We start from the raw sequence: 19,948 nt of genomic DNA on the forward strand, positions 1-19,948 counted from the left end.
ATATGTATATTCATATGTATATATATATATATATATATATACATATACATACACATATATATGTATATATATTATATGTATATGTATATATATTATATATATGTATTATATATGTATATATATATACATATATACGTATACACACATGCATACGCAGCCACACACGAACATGTATACATCCATACAGCATCTTATTCATTCTCGGCACTTCATTAATTTTTGGTCATCTTTGCATTAATCCATTTGCTAGTTTAGTGTGTTTTTAGTATATTAGTACCGGTGATAACAGTCAACAAACAGGTTCCGCGTTCTCCTCTCTCTCGACGAGAAACGTCTGAGATGGGCACCTGTCATTCCCGTTGAGTTGGCTGGGTGCAACCATTGACTCATTCCCGCTATACAAGTGCTCTCTTAATTTGTGGTCCCGTATAAAGTTTCAATCTTCCTCTGTCCCGACGAAATCCCGTCGAGGTCCACGCGAGGTCGCTAGTTAACGATGACTGCTCTCTCGGTTGCAGTGAGTTTTTGCGACCGTTACGTTTTTTCAGTTTAGAAATGGCGGAGAGAATGCACTTAAAAAACGGCATAGGTCTCTGCCATTTCTCTTGTTCGAGGTAGAAGGAAAGGAGGTGGAGGATCGTTTATTTTTTCATACATACACTTGTGTGGGAGGAGAGAAGGCTGGGTTGTTAGGGAAACAAATTCAATTAACGATGCGTCATCCGATGGTGTTTGGAAAGCGTAATTCTACACGAAGCCCTCACGCTAGCACTCCCGTTCCGATATGAACAAAAACAGCGGCGACAACTTAAAGAGTTAACTCAATTTTAGCGGAATTAGATATGCATACGACATCCTACCGTTGACATTTTATCGCATTTCATTGACACGTAGAAACATTAGGAAAGATCGGCCTACTCATTCACGTCTTCGCAATCCTCTCCATTGAAGAGTTCCAAAAAATATATCTCTTCACTCTCCATAAGCAATTATTGCTCTATAATTATTAGTGTCCACTTTTAACACGAATAAATAATAACTTACAACTCTTTTCGCGAGCAATTGAGCCATTTCTGCCGTTAACAATCGATCTTATCTTAAACCCCTCACTTAAAGAGTGTAAGATAACAACGCATATACACGTCACCATTTTAGAGATATATTTTAGTGGCACAATTCTATACCTTCAATTACTCAGCTCTGGATACTCTGTTTAGTCCGACAATATTAATGAGAGGAACGTTTTAGTTGAAATATTAGTGTCTCGAGCAATCTCCGATGAGATTTTTATTAGAAGAAAACTGAAAGGATTAAACTGACAATTGAATTCGGCCAAACCGCCCGACATTAAAAGAAAGTTTTTCTGTCGAGGCAATCGCACCCCTTGAGCAAAAAAAAGACAAATTATGAATAATTTCGAAGCAATCTAATTCCTTTGAAGACACCCTGTATGTCTCGAAATCCAATTTGGTGCGCCTTTAGACAAAATATATATGTTACGAACACATGACAGAACACTTCTACGAATCGGTAGGGAGTTCCGCTTCTGCCGTCTCCTCCTCGTCGACATACTCCGTGATCTGGATCACGGGGCACTTGGGCCGCTTAACCTTGTGCTCCGAGTAGTAGAACGCCTTCCAAACACGCTTTCCGTACATTCACGCATAATAGTACTGATTGTTCCCGCTCCTGCTCAGGGACCTGGGGTTTGTGTCGCTGTCCTGCCTCCTCACACCCAGGACGCTCCCTCCCGCCCTCGGATGACCATACCGCACTACTTGACCCACCGGCGGGGCGTGGGTGGGCGGGACAAAGGGTGGAGGCACGGGGGTCCGGCCCGTGCATGGGGGCTGAGGCGGCCCGCCTCCCCCCCCGACCTGCATTCCCCCGCCACTGACGCCGATCACCTCGCCCCCCGCCGAGCTCATGATCTGCACCGGCTGAGGCGGTGGGGGCCGTGCCGAAGTGGAAGCCACCATGAGGTCGATGTCGGCGTCGATCTCGCTCATCATGTCGACGTCTTCGGCGGCGAGGAAGCCGTTGGGGAGCGTGACTCCTCGGCCGCCGGTACTCGAGTCGCCGCCGCTGTTGCCCTCGTCGCCCCCGGAGCCTCCCCCCGAAGAGGACGAGTGCCCTTGGCCGCCGCGCCCCACGCCCCTCCGTCTCATCCTCCGGTTCTCCTGCCGTCGGCTTAGGTAGAGACGCCCCGCGACGGCCGACAGGAGAACCACGAGGCCGCCGCCGACGCTAACGCACACGTACAAATAGAGCTTCTCCCGGTTGCCTGCGAGGGTTAAAAAAAATGAAACAGGAGAGGAGAGGGAGGAAGAGGCAGGCATGGGGGTGCGGGAAGGGAGGGGGCAGTAAAAGACAAAGTTAGCGCGAGGAAAACTCTTTGAGGGCAGCGAGAACGATGACAGCCGAAATTGAGCACGTGCAAAGTGTGCGAAAATGCTCACTCTTGCATAAACATTAGAGCAATCCTGGTCCTGACACAACTGGGTCAGTCAAATGAAAATTTTCACGGGGTTCAGACGTTTGGTTGACGGAATGAAACGTTTTGCGCTAAAATGCTGCCTAAAAATTTGCGAAAAATAAAATTTTCCCAAGTGCCTTTTTTCAGACACTATTAACGAGGAAATGTCGCTTTTTTCTATTACTCTGGCTCTACGCAAAGAATCTGGTTTGCCTACGGAGAAGCTTCATTCTGAAAGGGTAGCGTTTCTCCCCAAAATGTAGGCCCATTGTAACCAGTGCCCTCAATCACACTGATGCATCTCCTTGATACTGATCAACATCGAAATCAAGAGCTATCCTCCTATGTAAGCTAACTTTTTCACGTTCTTAAATAATTTTTCCTCTTTCTATTACCCAGTGCCTTGGTCCTTTTCTTCTTAGCCAAAATAAGTACCGAAAATCCACAACAGAGCGAAAAGATCCAACTCAGTTAATCCTGCTATTTGAAATTGGAGTGTTGTTACAAACATGAAAAGGAATCCACAAGTATACCAATGACGCCGTTTAACTTCCGTTTTACTCCTGAGGAGGAGTTCGAATTTGATTTAAGCTGTAGAAGTAAGAAAATAACTCAACGAAGATTAAAATGCACTTTAACACATTCCTTCGCAGCACCACCTTAAAAGTTTTTGCCATAAATGACTTTCACGGTACCACAAGAGTAAACAAACGTAGAATGAATAATTTAAGCTCGGGCGTGGAAAGTGCTTCACTAAATTTTCGGCGGGGTTCGCAGATGGACGTCGTAAAACGTTTCCGGCGAGAGTATAGGCGGGCTTGACCATGTAGGGTGGCAGCGAAGCGGGGGGGGGGGGAGGAAGGTGGCGGGGGGTGAAAGGAGCCCGAAAAATCAAATGAACGCGGGGATCATTACGTTCCGTCACGCCCCAGACATGCCAAGGACCCGCGGGAGCATCGGTGAGCGCCCCACCCAAATGCGAAAGCACAGATAAAGGAGTCGTTTGCTTTGGCGCGTGATGAAATGTGCATCGGCTGATTCGGCCCGCATTTGACGAATCATTGATGGTTTGCCCGCTCGTGCGCTCGCTCCGCTAGGGCGTTCGATCGCTTTTCATTTCCCCGGCGTCTACACGTCATGGCTCACAGTTGAATTTATGTCCGGGACTCCCCCATTGGCCGCCGTTGGAAATGGAACAGGGATTGGTTCATTTCAAACATTCGTAATGTTTAATGATACAAATCATTTTTATGACCTTCCATTCACTGCGCATTCAGGAACTTACCCAATCCAAATCCCTTGCGCCACTTAGCATCGTGCCTTCGATCAATTCCGACGGGGCTAATCGAATGCTGTTGATGTTGCCAATGAAATCACGCGCATCCCCACTTGAGTAGTCCAAATGGGCTTTCATTAGGTTATTATGCGCTTATATTTAATAGAAATTGAAATAAAAAATTCTTGAAAGCAAAAAATTAATATTTCAAGCAATTTCCGCACTCCTTATTTTATGATATTTACGTCTTTTTGGGATTATTCACATTAACAAAGAAGAGGATGCACATTCACCAGATAAATCTAATTGAGATTTTATTTATGTATCTGGTATTCAGGAAATACATAATCCATTATTGTAATAATTATTTAAAATTGACAAGAAATCGCTATTTTATAATAATAAAAGGACAATGATAAACATACCCTTGACTAACATCATACATTCAACATCTGGGACCAACTAAAGTCTCATCACAAAAATAGATTGAATTTATGTGCTTGTCAATTATAGCACAATATTAATGGTAATTAGCAAATCCACACGGAATACAACTATCAGAAAATAGGCGTACACAGGGGAGGCATTTAATTTAGTGAAGTGCCTGGCAAGTAAAGCACATTTTCTCGAATTTATGATTATTCGAGTTTTCAAAATATCATGTAAGCGGTTCCATAATCCTAACAAGTCATACATTCACGAAAATACCGAAGTTAGGGAAACACATCAAACATTTAACAGCCAAATACTAATATTTAAAAGCAATGAATGCATTTGACGTCTAATGTAGCTCTTGAGTCATAATTATTTTCTGATTCTAATAATACATAATATGGTTGAAAGTGTTCATCCCAAACTAAACATGCAGAATTGTAAATTCTTTAAAAAAGTCGATTTCAGAATAACACCAGTAAAAACATTACATCATAGCATTAAAAAACTACAGTTTGAGACAATATTGCAATTTTAAACTCATTTGACTCTGGAAGAATGACAACAGTGGGTGCAAATGCACTATTACCTAAATCGTATATCATGCATACCTTCTAAATGTAACATCATCCGAGATAAATAGGTGAAAATAGCATGCAGTGGGGAAATCTGGAAATGTAGAGAAGACACTTCTTACCAGGAGGCTGGCCCAACTACACACCTCTCGCTTCCCACAAGCAATGCGGGTATTGTCGATCCCCTTCATTGATTGGCGAGCCCCATCGCTCACCAATCTCTCCCCCTCTCTTCTCCGTCCTCCCAGTCCTCTCCGATTAGCCCACCCTTTTTAGGGTCCTCTCTCTCGCCTTTCCTCTCTCTTCCCCTCCGCCCCCGTCCAGCCACCTTCGCGCCGGCAGCATCCCACCATCTTCCCGCTTCCTTAAGAGATTAGTTTCGAGGAGACGCCGGAAACAGGCCACCACTTCCTCTCCTCGCCCCCTTTCCCCACATCCCTTCCTCCCACCCTCTCTCTACATCCGCCAAACCGTAACACACTCCACTCCATCCACCCCTTACATCCATCGGTCGGGAGTTGAGATAGGAAGCGGAGCGACGAACTAAGGAGCCCATTCCCTCCATCCACTGAGTGACGGGAAAAGGGAGGGCTCTCGTCTCGGCGATTTGTACAGAGGCTTACAAGCCATCCTGAGAACACCTCATTTCTTGTCGTTTCATGCGCCCAACGAAAAAAAATGTGAGGTCGCAAAATGAAGGAACATTGCGAACTTCTGATGGCATCCGATGACGACGAGGCCCATGGCGTATCATCACAGAGGGAGGTCAAGAACTAGGCGGCGAGTGAATTCGAACGCCAGATTGAGTAATTAGAAGTTTAAGTAATGGAGTAGTCTTCGAACTTAATGCAGTACGGGATCATACCAGACATAACAGTCGTGCTATTACTGACACACCCAGTATACTCGTAAACAGGTAAAAATATTGCAAGAATGTATTTTGTGGAATTTGGCATTCATGCATGATTAAACAGCGAGTATTTTAAATTCACTAAGTGAGATGATAACGGATTTTGACATCGTTTGATAAAAAATTCTCTGAACGTCGTTGCCTTTGTTATGGTACCTACCATGAAGACGAAGATGTTGGCCACCCCTGGGCTTTATTACTCAGAAACCCTCATCACTCGCGAAATTTGAGTACCTAATTGTGAAAAAAAATCCGCGGATCTCACACTACATACTGAAGTTAACGAATTTAGGACAATTGGGGTTGTGGTCGTGATTAACGCCTCATTCAACGTTGTAATCACCATTTCAAAATTTGGATTTAAGTACTATACATTGTCCCGAATACTACATATGCTAAAAACTCATAGGAAATAGCATTTTTTGCATTCACATCACACGAGGAGGAAGATATAAATAACAGTTGTCCTTCACTACCTTACAATATGTAGAGGGTAAATTAATAAAGGAGCTGCCAATGAATATTAGCTAAATCAATTTAATATCACACGGTATCAATTCATTTTTATCCATATTACTGATATTTTTATTGTTATCGTTTAATCATATTCAAAATTCTGATGATCTCAAGGGTTGAAGTGGTGGCTCAGTGTTGAGAATATTTTCACATTTTTAACAACCGCTCTTCTTTAGCATTAAAAAACGCAAGACAAAACAGAAATGGGTGAATTTATCGCTAGAAACGCGTAATTCAATAAGTATGGGAATCGATACTCAGAATTCCGATAAATGCCGTGAATGTGGGAGTGATGGACATTTTCATGTAAATGAAATAGCATTAAGAAAACAACAATTAGGGAATTAATAATTTCCTCCCCCAACGCAGAATGCGTTAATTGATTGAAGTCCAATTAATTCATCTCCCAGCTCATGGAAAAATTAATCTACAGATCGACCGCTTTAACTCAATGGTTACCTTCTATTTATACAAAATAATTTTTATGGTAAAAAAATATTTGGAGAAACGGGGAGATTAAGCTTTATTTGCAACATGGGTTAGTTGAATTAGTAGGTTTACACATTTTTCTCACTATTAGACACAAAATTGTCTTGCTAGTGGTAATTTCTTATCTAATTTCTAAATCCTAATTCATGAATTCTACAGGTGAAACGCAAATGAACGCGAGTAGTACTTGAAGAGAGTATTGTGAAAACTAACGGTCAACAACGCTAATGACATTCGTTAAACGATAATTGGATTGGTGTGGCAGCGAATGTAATTACCTACCAATACCGCAAGCAGGCAGATTGCGTTCAACAATGACAGGATTCTTAATCCAAATGCAGTAACGATTGGGTGTTTTGCAAACACCAAATAAAACTGAGTACCATTTAAATGATCAATATTTTTTGGCTCTGCCTACCAATACTTCTTTCACAGACGTACCAGGACTCGAAAACATTCAATCTCGAATATTTATCTGTGAAAATCTTTCTTCCGCATTCCTCGTCATTCGAGCATTCTCGTTTCCAATTCTTCAACATCCATCTCACGTCTAAATTCCGCCATCTTTGTGTCTTCTTATTTCTCCCAACCACTTCCTCTTTTTCTTATTCCTATCGAATTTTCTCCCGGAATAAAACACTACTTTTCTAAGCGTGATCTTTACGAGTTTATGGCGTAATTTTGAAGTCCTTTACAGTATACAATATAACAATATACTTGTATCATCACCTTCTGCAAAAAGGGAACAGATATTACCGACAGGAAGGTGATTCGCTTTCAACCAGCAAAATGAAGGTATGATTGCTCATAGGTGCATTAAGTGTGTGCCCCTTTTTAGTTTAGTTCTAAACATCACGCACTTCCTCCATCGGTCATTCTATCTCACTTCCCCTCTTCCTCCCTCTTACCGTTCAAGCACTCGTACCCTATTCAGGACTACTCTGCCTCTACGTCCCGCAGCCGACGCACAGAGCAAAACCTTTAGAACTTGATAGACCTCGCCAAAACGTCTTACCGAAGAACGCTAGAGACCCGCAATGTTCTTGAGTGGCGCCTCATCCTGTCAGACCTACCATCGCTCCCTCTCTCGTACGCCCTGCCAGACCAAAACGCCGGAACACCTATCAATCCGATTCGCATCTTGAGACGCCTCCGTCCGTTAACTTTCACCCGTCTGTCCGACACGCCACGCCCAATCGACGGTTTCGTTTTAGGCCACGCCTAGTGCACGAGTGCGCCTTAATGCCGCGCGCCAAACCAGACAATCCGGGAACGACACGAATATCCTCGACGCAAGACGCGCCAATTCAACCCTTGTCCTTTAGACACGCCACAACAGAATCCTAGTTCATTTATCACACTTCAGCCACACGCAGCACGCCAAATGCCAAACTCATTCGGGTCGTGTCGATATCACCATCACAACTAGAAAGCAACGTGGGATCGAAATGTACCGCTAAACCTGGTGAGGTGCTATCGAAAGTTGTGCCACTGAACATTGAACCTGGATCACAAATTTGGTATACTCAAGTTGCAAGGGCAATGATGTAAATATGTTCTTTGCAATAAGGAATCAGCTGATTAATATAAAGATGAAGGTTTTGGTTTATACCCTATGGCCATTTGGCCAAAGTAACATCATTACGGATAGACTAGAAAAAAACATGAACACTAAGGATTCTAGATGTAATGATGCATTTGGGTAAAAGGTACTTTGAAGACCGCGTCATTCCGCAATATTCCCCTCAACCAAGTAATCACTCAACAGCAAAACATGCACACCTGGGTACAATCACATTCACTTAAGTACAGATCACTCTTCTACCAAGATCGCCTAGGCTAGTCACATCACTTGCCATGGTGCAAACGCCCAATTTGACCTCACGTAGGCCGATGGATCGTGATGATCGTATCTTTCGTTTGTTTGGTCGGGTAAGACCAACTGAATCAATATTTATATCTTGACATTCAAAAAAGATTTTCAACATATTTTTAATGATTTTCTACTTTACATTTTTGCAAGTATTGTCAAAGCGATTTGCTATAAAATGCGTTTCAATAGAAAACTGCGACAGCCAATGTGAACAGTGGGGCGCGAAAGATCTTAAAATAATTAAGGAGCAGCATTACCGAAGGAAATCGATTTCAAACTCCCTTTCTTTGCCTTCTGTTATTCGATGACGGTATTACAGATCAGTACTTATAGATTAAATTAATGGAATCCAACTTGATTTAACATACGTATATTCGATTAAATCTTGCTTTTATATTTTATTTAAGATAGCTTGCTCGAAATTAATCATTAATGGTATCTTAGTTCCCGCATCCATGAAAATAGAAGTAATTTTAAAAGCTCTCATATTACTTAATGCTTCCATCCCCAAGACGTCAAATCACATTCAAGGAGTGGGAATTTTGAATGTAGACGATGAAAGGTGAACAATCTAAAATCTCACGCGACGGAAAGTAACTGCCGCTCTGAGGAACTTGTAAGAACATTCGTAAGGTTATTCAACCCTAAAAATCTCGAGCACTCACTCTTTCGGATATTGAAAAATGAAGAAAGACAGTTTGCATCAAGTTTGAATGAAGCTTTCCTTCGAGTAAGCATACATAATAAGTCAAGGAGTTGCGATATGGAAAGTAAATGGCAAAAATTGCTCCTTCCACGGAATTCTTAATGTCACTTTGACAATTGCTGCTGAACCGACGAGATTGTTTAGCAATCTAATCTAATCAGCCTCTTCTACGTTTATTCAATAATAAGCAATCCGCTTCGTAAATTCAAATATTATCTATTATTATTCCCTAAAATTAAAAAAAACACAAATATCATTCTATTAATTATTTTCTTCAACATCATGATTCACCTCTACTAAAGAGGTTGTTCTCTTATCCTCGAATCCGGTAATTTCTGGAGTTAAAATATGTTCTTGCAACATTTATTTCCGAAAATTTATACGGGTATAGAACCAAGATATAAAGTCGTTTGCTGACATATTCAAGATTTCAAATCATGATAATAAAACCGAATCACTTTTTAGTTTTTAAGCCACAATAAATTTTAGTTATGCAACAGTATTTTTTAGCCAGAAAAAGTCCATCATTTCGACAAAATGTGTCAACTTCAATGTGTCATGAACGTGGTTACTTACATTAAATTTTAGTATGAAGACTATAGACCATTTTTATGCTATTAATATGACGATCATACTATAAGCTGGATGCACTCATATTCCACAGGACGATATATGTATTGAGCCCAAATTATTCTACGGTGTCTATTAATGCAAGCCAAAATAACGCCATTGTTATAACTATTTTAATCAATTCCAGATATGGAAAGGATCGCTAAATTATTTCCTCTGTCCTCGTTCCCCGACGATGACCCTTTATTTCAACAACGATCGACCGACCCATCTACCAAATTCTAGACATCTAAAGTCAGCATTGACCGTTTCAAAGATAGATGACATGGAATTTGCCAGAGAATGGTACAAACATGAACGAAGGAATTAAGAAATCCATCTTCAGCTGACGGAACTCCGCAATGGGTTTTGTTTGGGGTAAAAGAATGTGTTATGAAAGGATAGTTTTGCCCAGAATTTTAATAACGCGATTTATGGACGATTCACAAAATATTATTTTCTTTCGCAGAATAATTTTCACTAAAGATGAACCCTGAAAGGCTCTCGCGCCGAACAATAGAGAAGAAACTGGATTGAGGCATCTTGCTGAAGGTGAGGAAGAGCTTTTTAAAAAATCTTACCCAGATTGAAAAACTCACGAAAAATTTTCATCTATTATATGATTTTGAGGGCGCAGTCAAAAACTTTTGGCCGACCGAATGCGAACGAGGTTAGTCTGGTCAGGTTGAAATTGAACGCGGAGAAGTCTCTCTTAATTACTGAGCAAGTCCCATCGAACAGACTCACATTTTTTCTCGCGAATATAATTGGACACCAGAAGCACATAAATTCACCCTGGAGCAGCGCAAATGAAATTACCGACGGAATTCACTTGGTTTATTTCGATTAGCTGCAAATTTAGCGCATTGCGAGAAACAATCTCCTTCGCTAATAACTGAATATATCATAATTGATGATATAATTACAGCAACGTGACAAAAGTAATCGGAACTGCGAATTGGGATGCAATTAATAACAAAATATATCGATCATTCCATGCGATGGAATGCCCCTTTATTTCTCATCGAATGATATGGATCGGTGAATGGCGGTCAGATTTATCCTATACTCATACTTGCTTCATTACACCACGCTCCCAATAAGCGCTTTAGCAGTCCCGAACATTTACAAACCTATTGAGGCTAGATTCCCCGAAGACCGACCCAAGCCGAGCAGATGCACGGTGTGTGATGATGAGAATTCACTGCAAACACTTCCTCCGCTCAACCCGTGTCAACGACAGATGGCAATTAGAGCTCCATTTCCATTGAAACGTACAGAGAGCGTGAGAGAGAAGGAGGGAGGGAATTAGGGAGGATGGGGGGGGGGGGGAAGAAGAGAGACACAATACCTAGAAACTGACCGCACCGGCTGACCTAAGAGGTTCTAATGAGTTCTAGGATTTTAATTCGTAGCGGCGCCCAGTGATGGGCGGAAGACGGGCGAGACCGCAGACGCAAACCAAACGAAAACCACTCCCTTCCCCTCCCCACAAAGGAAGCACGATTCCTCTACACATTCCCGTCCTCTCGATTCGTGAAACTTTGTAAGAGCGGGTGGGTGGGTGTGGAGGGCTCCGGGGTAAGACTCAAAAACGGAAACTCCGTCCGAGAGAGGGCCCACACTCATTCCTTTTCCCCTAGCCCTTCCCACCCCCACGTCCCTCTGGCCGGCTGCCTCGTCGGACTCAATTTCCTCATCACTCTTGTCACTCTCCGTCACTCGCAAACACACACGCCGCTGCATTCCTCGCGTGTTCCCTTGCCAGGATCACATAAGGATGTCAGCTCTTTTGTTTTTCCTCCGGAGTGCCTTTTTTCAATGGACATGCGTATCGTACCACGGAAGGTTTCTGAGGCTGAAGCTTCTCGGGCGCTCCTCTCGAACTGACAAATCACAGACGGCAGCTCGGTTGAACGTTAAGATTTTTTCCATAATCAGATGTATATTGTACGTATTGTATCACCATCGCTTTGAAAAAAAATGAATATATGTAATTTAAGACCCAAAAGAAGACTACACCGTGTCTTTTTAGGTCTAGAGGTTGATTCCACTTGTTTAAGGAAACCTGTGAAGATTGAAATACGCTGCATTTCGAATGTACGCTCTATACAAATTTTAGTGTACATCATATGCGTAGAATATTTGATGATTAGATTACAGGGGAAAACGAAACAATAATGGCGATTTAAATGAGAATGAGAATAATTCTCAGAATAAAACTTGGAAATCAATAAACAACTTCCGAAAAACAAAATAAGAGCATTCAGATTAACGAAGTTAGGATTTTCGTTCTTCCTTTAAATTAAAATGACAGCTGTCACATAATTCCCTGGATAAACCAGAATTGAATTAATTTATTCAAAATAAAACCAAGGTTTCCATTATTCCTGTATGCATTACTTTTCTATTCAACTGATGTGTGAAAAATACAGCCTCCTTCGAGTTAACCAGACATTTGACATCTAATATCACTCGTTATTAATCTGGAGTATTCCACGTGAAATACCACGTAACTTAGGACAAGAACTCATTTTGGTAAATGGAATTGTTGGTAATTCTAAATTATCCCATTTAAAAGTCGGCAATTCGTAGCTGGTAGCGATTACGTCTGGCTAACCGTTTTTTCCCCGACGGATTAATTAGGCAGCAAACCTTCAACCTTATTTTTTCGATTTGAACGCGTGGTCGTGAGGAGAAAAACATTGATACGTAAATCGGTCGTAACACGTTTTCGAGAAAATTAATATTTCCCGCGGAATCCCAATTAGCTGCTCCCTCCGCCACTCATTAGCCGAGGGAAAATGTTTCCGCATGCCAAACCCCGAAAGCGCGTCGCGCTCCGCGTGGATCGAAAAATTAACACGCTCACCGTCATGCGGTGGAAGAGACACGATCCCCCACATTCAGATCCGTCGATGATTCGGGATGCCGCCAATGCCCCCTTCACACCAAACCCACTGCAATCCCCTCCTCGTGCCACAGGGTCGAGGGGGGAGGAGCAATTAGTGAGAACGGAAGGGGTCAGTGGCCGGACCGCATCGCGGGGCGCTTGCACCTTCCCATCCCTCCTCTGCCCCCCTTCCCCGTACGCGTAGCCCTCGCCCCCGCTCTTGCTTATGTTGCCACACATGCATTGCCACAACTCCTCCCAGCTACATAAGCCCGCCCCTCCCCACCGTTTCACCTCAACCATCCCAAACTTACCCTGCCCCCCGGCTCCCCAACTCCCAATCTTCAACCCAGATTCAATACTTACGTGATAGGAAGTGGTACGCATGGATCCATTCCGTAATGAACCCGATCACGTGGTTCCTCTCGGTGAGCACCGTCACCGTGCAGTTGACGATGGCCACGACGGAGGGGTCGGGTGAGGGGTAGTGCGGGGGCCGAGGAGGGGAGACTCCAGGGGCCGGCCAACCCCCGCGGTCACCTTGCACATCCCCCTCCCCCGACTCCTCCCCCACCTCCTCCTCTTCCTCCTCCTCCTCCCCCTCGAAGGCCGGAGGGTTGGTGAGGAGGTAAGAGGTGGAGGGGAAAGGTTGGGGTGGCGGGAGAGCGGAAGGGGTGGTGGTGCTGGTGGTCGGCGGTGTGGCGGGGCGTGGGTGCAAGCGGGGCCGGGGGCTGCGGATGACCGCCACCTGGGGCTTGCTGGTGAACGCACTACCGCCCCGGCGGCGGAGGATCGGGTAATGCCCGCCGCCGCCGTGCTTGCCAGCGTCTGCAAAATTAGGCGTTGGACGGGGATGGGAGATGAGAGAGAAGGGAAAAAAAATAAATTGGCGATGAGACAGGGTGAGAGAGGGATGATTGGTGCATGAAGGGGGTCTTCCAAGGTGTGCGATCGGGTAAAAACAAATATTTTCGGAAGGATTCAGGAAGGTCGCTTTTTTATTTTTGAGCTTCCGTCCTTTAAAAAGGCAGGTGAGTAAAGAAGATAACAGGCATTTTGAACATAAAAGTAAAAATGAACCAATTAATAAAATATAGGACTCTTTGTCATGTTGAAATGCTGGAGAACACTGGATGTACCGTAATTCGGTTGGTACAAGAGACCTTGTGAAACACTTCGAGAAGGAACGGATTTGTAAGTCAAATAATTTCATTACGAATGAAGTTTTTCATGACGAAAACTGTTAGCGATAATACCAAATAAATCAATCCATAGAACTTTAAATTCCAAACCGTTTTCACTGATATCATAATATTTATTTTGTGGCTAAAATCCATAGCATGAAAACTCCGTGCATCGCAAAGTAGGGATATGGAAGTTATTTTATTACACTTTGAATATTTTTAGATTGCTCCAAACCAACTGACTGAAAAACCAAATGCTGAAATATTTTGGAAAGAAAAGATATCTCAGAAATCAAATTTATAAATGCCAACGTTTCCCGTCGAAACTCTCTAATTGAATTTCTTCTCTATGTAGTAAATGTTTATATCTAAATATATGGTGCATACATATAAAATAACAATCATTATCAATTAACCTAACTTCATTTCACAATTTCATCAGATTATTCTAGCTGAACACTTTTAATTTATAACTCTTAATCACTAGTTTAACTAATTTGCCAGTCCTTTTGATCAAAATGCACCTTTTGACCATCATCCGCTTCTCAAGAATAATTAGCGCAGAGGAATATGTGATTCTCCGAGATGTATATTATCTAGGGTTATTTAAATGAATTGACAGAGAGAATAAATATTAATATAAAAAATAGTATCTATACATCTTCGTTCGATTAACTTCTTCAGTATATCCCCTAAAACACCTCTTAAGATCGCAAAATTTCTTAAAGAATAGGCTATGCTTTGTGCAACAAAGTTAACAACATACAGCTTAATGTATGTATATTTTTTACTTTGCCGTTATTTATTCAAAAAGAACTTACCACAGGTTATGGAAATCTTAAAAGTTCATTATTTTCCAGGGCCACATTTTTCCCGAGACCTATCATTCGCATTAAAACTATAAGATTATTTCAGTATATAAAATTAAAAATTATCACTTCTTAAATAACCCCCATTTTCATAAACGAGTAGAGTATTTATCACTAAAGCACACTATTGCATTCAAGAGGAATTGCAATTTCACTTTTAAATACTAGTTAAAATTTATTTTATTTTTAACAAACTACTAACACTCCGTTGAACCATGTATCCTAATTTTAAAAAGTTAAATTATTTACTCTTAATGTTAGTACTATTTACACAATCAAATGGATTATAATTTTGAAACATCAAACTGTACCTATTAAAAGTAACCAATGACAATTTGTAACCATCAGTCTCCAAATTAAAAATTCATTAAAAGTTCATAAAAATAACAAAATAAAACAAAGTAACCTAATTGTTGCCAATTTATTAAGGTGTCCCTTAAATATTATGTATTCGTGAATCTAATCAAAGAGAAAAAAAACACTCTTGATAGCTGTTTCAAAAGCTATTTAGTATAAGCATTATTTACTGCATTATTCTGTACAATTATTTACAGGGGTATGGTTAGAATGCCATTTAGTGTATCATACAATGGTTAGTAAGCAGTCAAATTGCTTGAATGTTTTATTCTAAATAGTAAATTATGCTAGTTTGTTTACGGTTATTTTAAGAGTTTAATTGGGTGTCCCAGAGTTTTTACTGCCCACAGTTATCAATAGCTTATCAACGCCTTATAAATATTTTGGAGAAATAACTCAATTCTCATCACAAAGTAACTACTGTCGAAATATTAATAAGACAGGATTACGCAAGAGATCCAAATAATTTCATATTCTGCTAAAAATATTTCAACTCAATGACTTAGATGAACCACTTGTAAAAAAAAATTCGTCAGAGAAAGGTCATTGTAGTTCATACCAGTAGCGTGTCTATCTATTTTTTCCGATTTAGCGCTAGCTATCATAAATCTATTTTTAGTACATATTGATTCTTTCGAGGTGCCTATTTCTCTAATAATAATACCAAGCACATACGAGCTGATTAAATAAAAAAGAGCTTCCGTTAACTCAGCCATTGCGACTTCCTAGTAAACGTCAAACTAAACAAAAGCCAGTGTGAGGCGTTCTTTAAAGACGTTAGGGAATAAGGGAAGGAATAAAAATCATTCAAATGGTAATGTGTCGTCTTTATATTTATAATCGCGGAACTCAGTTTATTGAGAAGTCAACGGTAATCAAACCAATTATCTAAGGCTGACGACTGATGGTGCTCTTGGCTTCGCATCGAAGTTGACTAACACAATAGTCGAAATCAAATGACTTTTAAACTATTTAGTGGTCCGAAATACTACCTTGATCAAAAAGTTCCCGGAATAACCACCGTGTGGCGCTCCCATCGTTCCGATTTGAGTTCTGTTTTTTTGTTAAATTGGTACATCTGTTGTTGATATTCCCTTTAAATCTTAGTGTCATAACTTGACATTTGCAAAAGTTACGTAGCCAAGAGTACATCTATCTCTGTGTGTGTTGGCGATTTTTTACAATTTCAGAAATGGATTTAAATTTGCAACAACGAACTTGTATTAAATTTTGCGTAAAAAACGGATTTAGTGGCGCACGGACGTTGGAAATGTTGGAAAAGTGTTTCGGCAACGATTCTCTAAAAAAAACGGTCGTTTACCAGTGGCACGAGCGGTTCAGAAGTGGTCGTGAGTCAATCGAAGATGATGAACGCAGTGGCAGACCATCGACATCGAAAGTCGGTGAAAAAATTGATAAAGTAAAAGAAATGTTGGTCAATAACCGCAAATTAACCATCAGAGAAATAGCGGAGGACTTGAACATTGCCTATGGATCCGCCCAAGACATTGTGGTTAATGATTTGGGTTTCCGTCGTGTAGCAGCAAAGTTGGTGCCGAAAGACCTCAATTTCATGCAAAAAAGAGACCGTGTTGACGTCGCAAAAGACATGATTTGCGAGGCTGAATCCGATCCCACATTCATCAAAAGGATCATTACTGGAGACGAGACGTGGGTTTATGAGTACGACACGCAATCCAGACATCAGGCAAGTGAATGGCGTTCACCAAATGAGCCGAGACCAAAAAAACCACGTCGTTTTCAGTCAAAAAAGAAGGCAATGCTGACGGTTTTCATGGATTACAACGGTGTAGTGCATCATGAATTTTTGCCAGAAGGCCAGACAGTAAACAAAGAGTATTATTTGGGCGTTATGAGACGTTTGCGTGAAGCAATTCGCCGAAAGAGACCAGAAATGTGGGCAGAAAACTCGTGGATTTTGCACCATGATAACGCACCGTCGCACAGTGCTATCATTATTCGTAATTTTTTGACGAAAAATGCAACAAATACCATCCAACAGCCACCGAATTCACCTGATTTGGCTCCCTGTGACTTCTTTCTGTTCAATCGAGTTAAAAAACCATTACGGGGAACGCGTTTTAGCAGCCGAGAGGAAGTAATGGAAAAATCGCAGGAAGCACTGATGGACATACCGAAAACCGAATATAAAATATGTTTCGAGGATTGGATCAAGCGCTGGCATAAGTGTGTTGCAGTCGATGGGGATTACTTTGAAGGGGACAATATAGATTTAGATGAATAAACTTGTATTTTTAATTTTCTGAATAAATTCCGGGAAATTTTTGATCAAGGTAGTAATGTCATATTTAACCTACATATAAGCCCGGCCATAGAAAGATGACGGCCTTGCTATCTCTGCCATCGTGGGTTCTAACTCTAATGGAAGGCTCATATAGTTAAGGGTAACTTCAGCATTATATTTGTACTGTAACATTTTACCGATGTAGCAACTGTAATAATAATTCTAATTAAGTAAAATTTACTCCTGGACTAGGCAAGCTTTCATCTATGTGGAATCGGCAGCCGTCTGACCTAATCTCCGGTCCAGGGTTTCATCCAACTATGCATGTATGTATATCATACCCAATCCCTTCATTCCCATAAAAAATCTATGAAATGACTTTCAGTTATTTCTATTACTATATATTTTTATTATACAACCCAGTTCCAACGAAGCATTTTATCATCAAGTTTGTTTTTTGAGGTCACGTTGTTTAGTATAAAGATAAAAATGTAAGTGAACACGGAGTTATTTTTAACCAATATTCGTAATGTCCATCGAATGAATGCCAATTCTATTGATATTAATTTGTGAGTATTTTGTAGATTTTGTCCACTTTTTGAGGTCTCAACACGGTTCAGCAGCGTGTAAATATGGCTGTACAAAGCATTTTTCAATAGGGAATATTATTCTTAGAGAGAATGTATGATCAAAGCTAAAAGAATATAAAATACCGGCACTCTACTTTATATCTGTATTTTAAGTAAACGCTGAATGTGTATTTTTTTAAAACACAAGGTGGCAACAGAGAAGCAGATTTCAAAGAGTGATTTATAATATTAATGCATTATTAGATATTGAAAACAAATACAGCATGTATACCTGAAAGAAATCACAAAGCTTTGTGAATAATAGGCATACTGAATAGGCAGAGGAATCGTGGTACCATAAGTAAGCAGATGAAGAGCATAAAAATTTACGTTGGTCCTCGTGGAAAAGAGCTTTCTTGTAAGCTTATTTGTTTCCAGAAGCAGCCTGTGACTTCCCGCAAAATACTTAAGGGGTTGTTTAGTGGGCCAGTCTGTTTTTTAAGTCAAACTGGTCTTGGGGAATCGCTTGATAAGATTTTGATCTTCCTGCTAACGGTGCTCAATTTGGCAGAGTGTTGTATGCATGGTCACAGACTATCATTGAATGCAATTAAATTAGCATTAAATCAAGTACCTGATAATGCAGGAAAAGTCTCGCATCTTCGAATTGGTGATTTTCCCAAGCAGGTAAAAAGGTTTTGTATAACTCGCTAAATAAATAAATAAATTCTCAAATTTATGCGTTTTCAATGTTCCTCAAGTTTTCCAGTGTGATTCACCGATTTTTGGTTTCTTCATCTCTGGGGAGCAAACCTTATAAATATATTCGACCAAAACCTAACACAGTGAAACTCTATATCTCATTCCATAAATTGTCTACTATTGCTATTAAGTTAGGAACCCTCGTATTTTACAGAAGGATTCCATATTTTACCACATGGTAAAAACTGGCGAAAATGGGAGAACGTTTCTTCATGGGAAAGTATGAATTAATGCTCTTTAATACCTCGATTCCTGACTGATTGAACTATTACCTCCAATTGATATTCCAAGAGTGTTTTATCATCTTATAAAATCGAAGGCTCTCTGGTTAATAAACATCCGTTTAAAACGCAATTCTAAAGGACTATGTGAAACGCAATTCTCAGGCTCAGCCAATTTTAAGCGTAATTTGTAAAAACTCCCGACATCAAAGATAAATAAAGGAAAAGCTATTAAAGAAGCCTTCCCACAATCAATTTTACTGGCTTGTACTATCAGGAAGTTTGACAATAAATGGAAAATAAATGCTGAAATAAAACTGTCATTTTGGACAAATTTACCGTAGATTTTTACCGTATTGTAAAAAAGAATGTTCCAGGATACTTGTTAATGCAAACCTTCCAGGAGAATTCCGGTTTTAACGTAACCTAACCGCAGGTACATAGGCGTAAATACGTACAATAAACCTGCAGGAAGTGGAAATTCCAACGCGAAACACTCTAAAATTATAATTTGAATGCTGTGCATCCGTTTAAAACGCCCACGGTCTTCTCTCGTTTTATTCGGGCCTTCCCCCAACGTCTCAAGCGATCTCGGTGATCTTCCCCCCCCCTCGAATCCGACCACTGCTCGCCACTGGAGCACATTAATACCTCGGCCTTCACCCGAGAGCACCACCACCTTGTCTCACATCTTTCAACCTCTTGTCCCTCCCCGACCCGCTCTCACTCCCGCACACCATCGCAATTTACCACGTTTACCGGCTCAAGTCCCAGTCGGGAAATATCGCACGCTGACCCACTTGTGCGATCTTGAGCCCGGCCCCGTGTTGTTTAACCGCACTCGGCCGTTTGCCCCACAATTGCTTCAAGGGAAAAAAAAGGCAACGGCCCTTACCTCAACGGCTCTTGAGCGAGTCCTATTTAGCCGGAAACACGGAAGAAAAAAATTAATTTTTTTCTCAAAT

At 41.0% G+C, this 19,948-nt stretch overlaps 1 protein-coding gene across 1 annotated transcript in view; it reads right to left on the reverse strand.

The window, feature by feature from the left end:
• Positions 1-1,658: 1,658 nt before the first annotated feature.
• Positions 1,659-19,948, reverse strand: part of LOC139692080 (protein eva-1-like) — a 192,004-nt gene continuing 173,714 nt past the window's right edge. The window contains exon 7 of the mRNA XM_071590112.1: positions 1,659-2,284. Within this exon, the coding sequence (XP_071446213.1) occupies positions 1,659-2,284 (626 nt within the window). The remainder of the gene's footprint in view (positions 2,285-19,948) is intronic.

This window comes from Hetaerina americana, unplaced genomic scaffold (assembly GCF_022747635.1).
Source record: "Hetaerina americana unplaced genomic scaffold, ioHetAmer1.1.p SCAF_4, whole genome shotgun sequence".
NCBI classification, from domain to species: domain Eukaryota; kingdom Metazoa; phylum Arthropoda; class Insecta; order Odonata; family Calopterygidae; genus Hetaerina; species Hetaerina americana.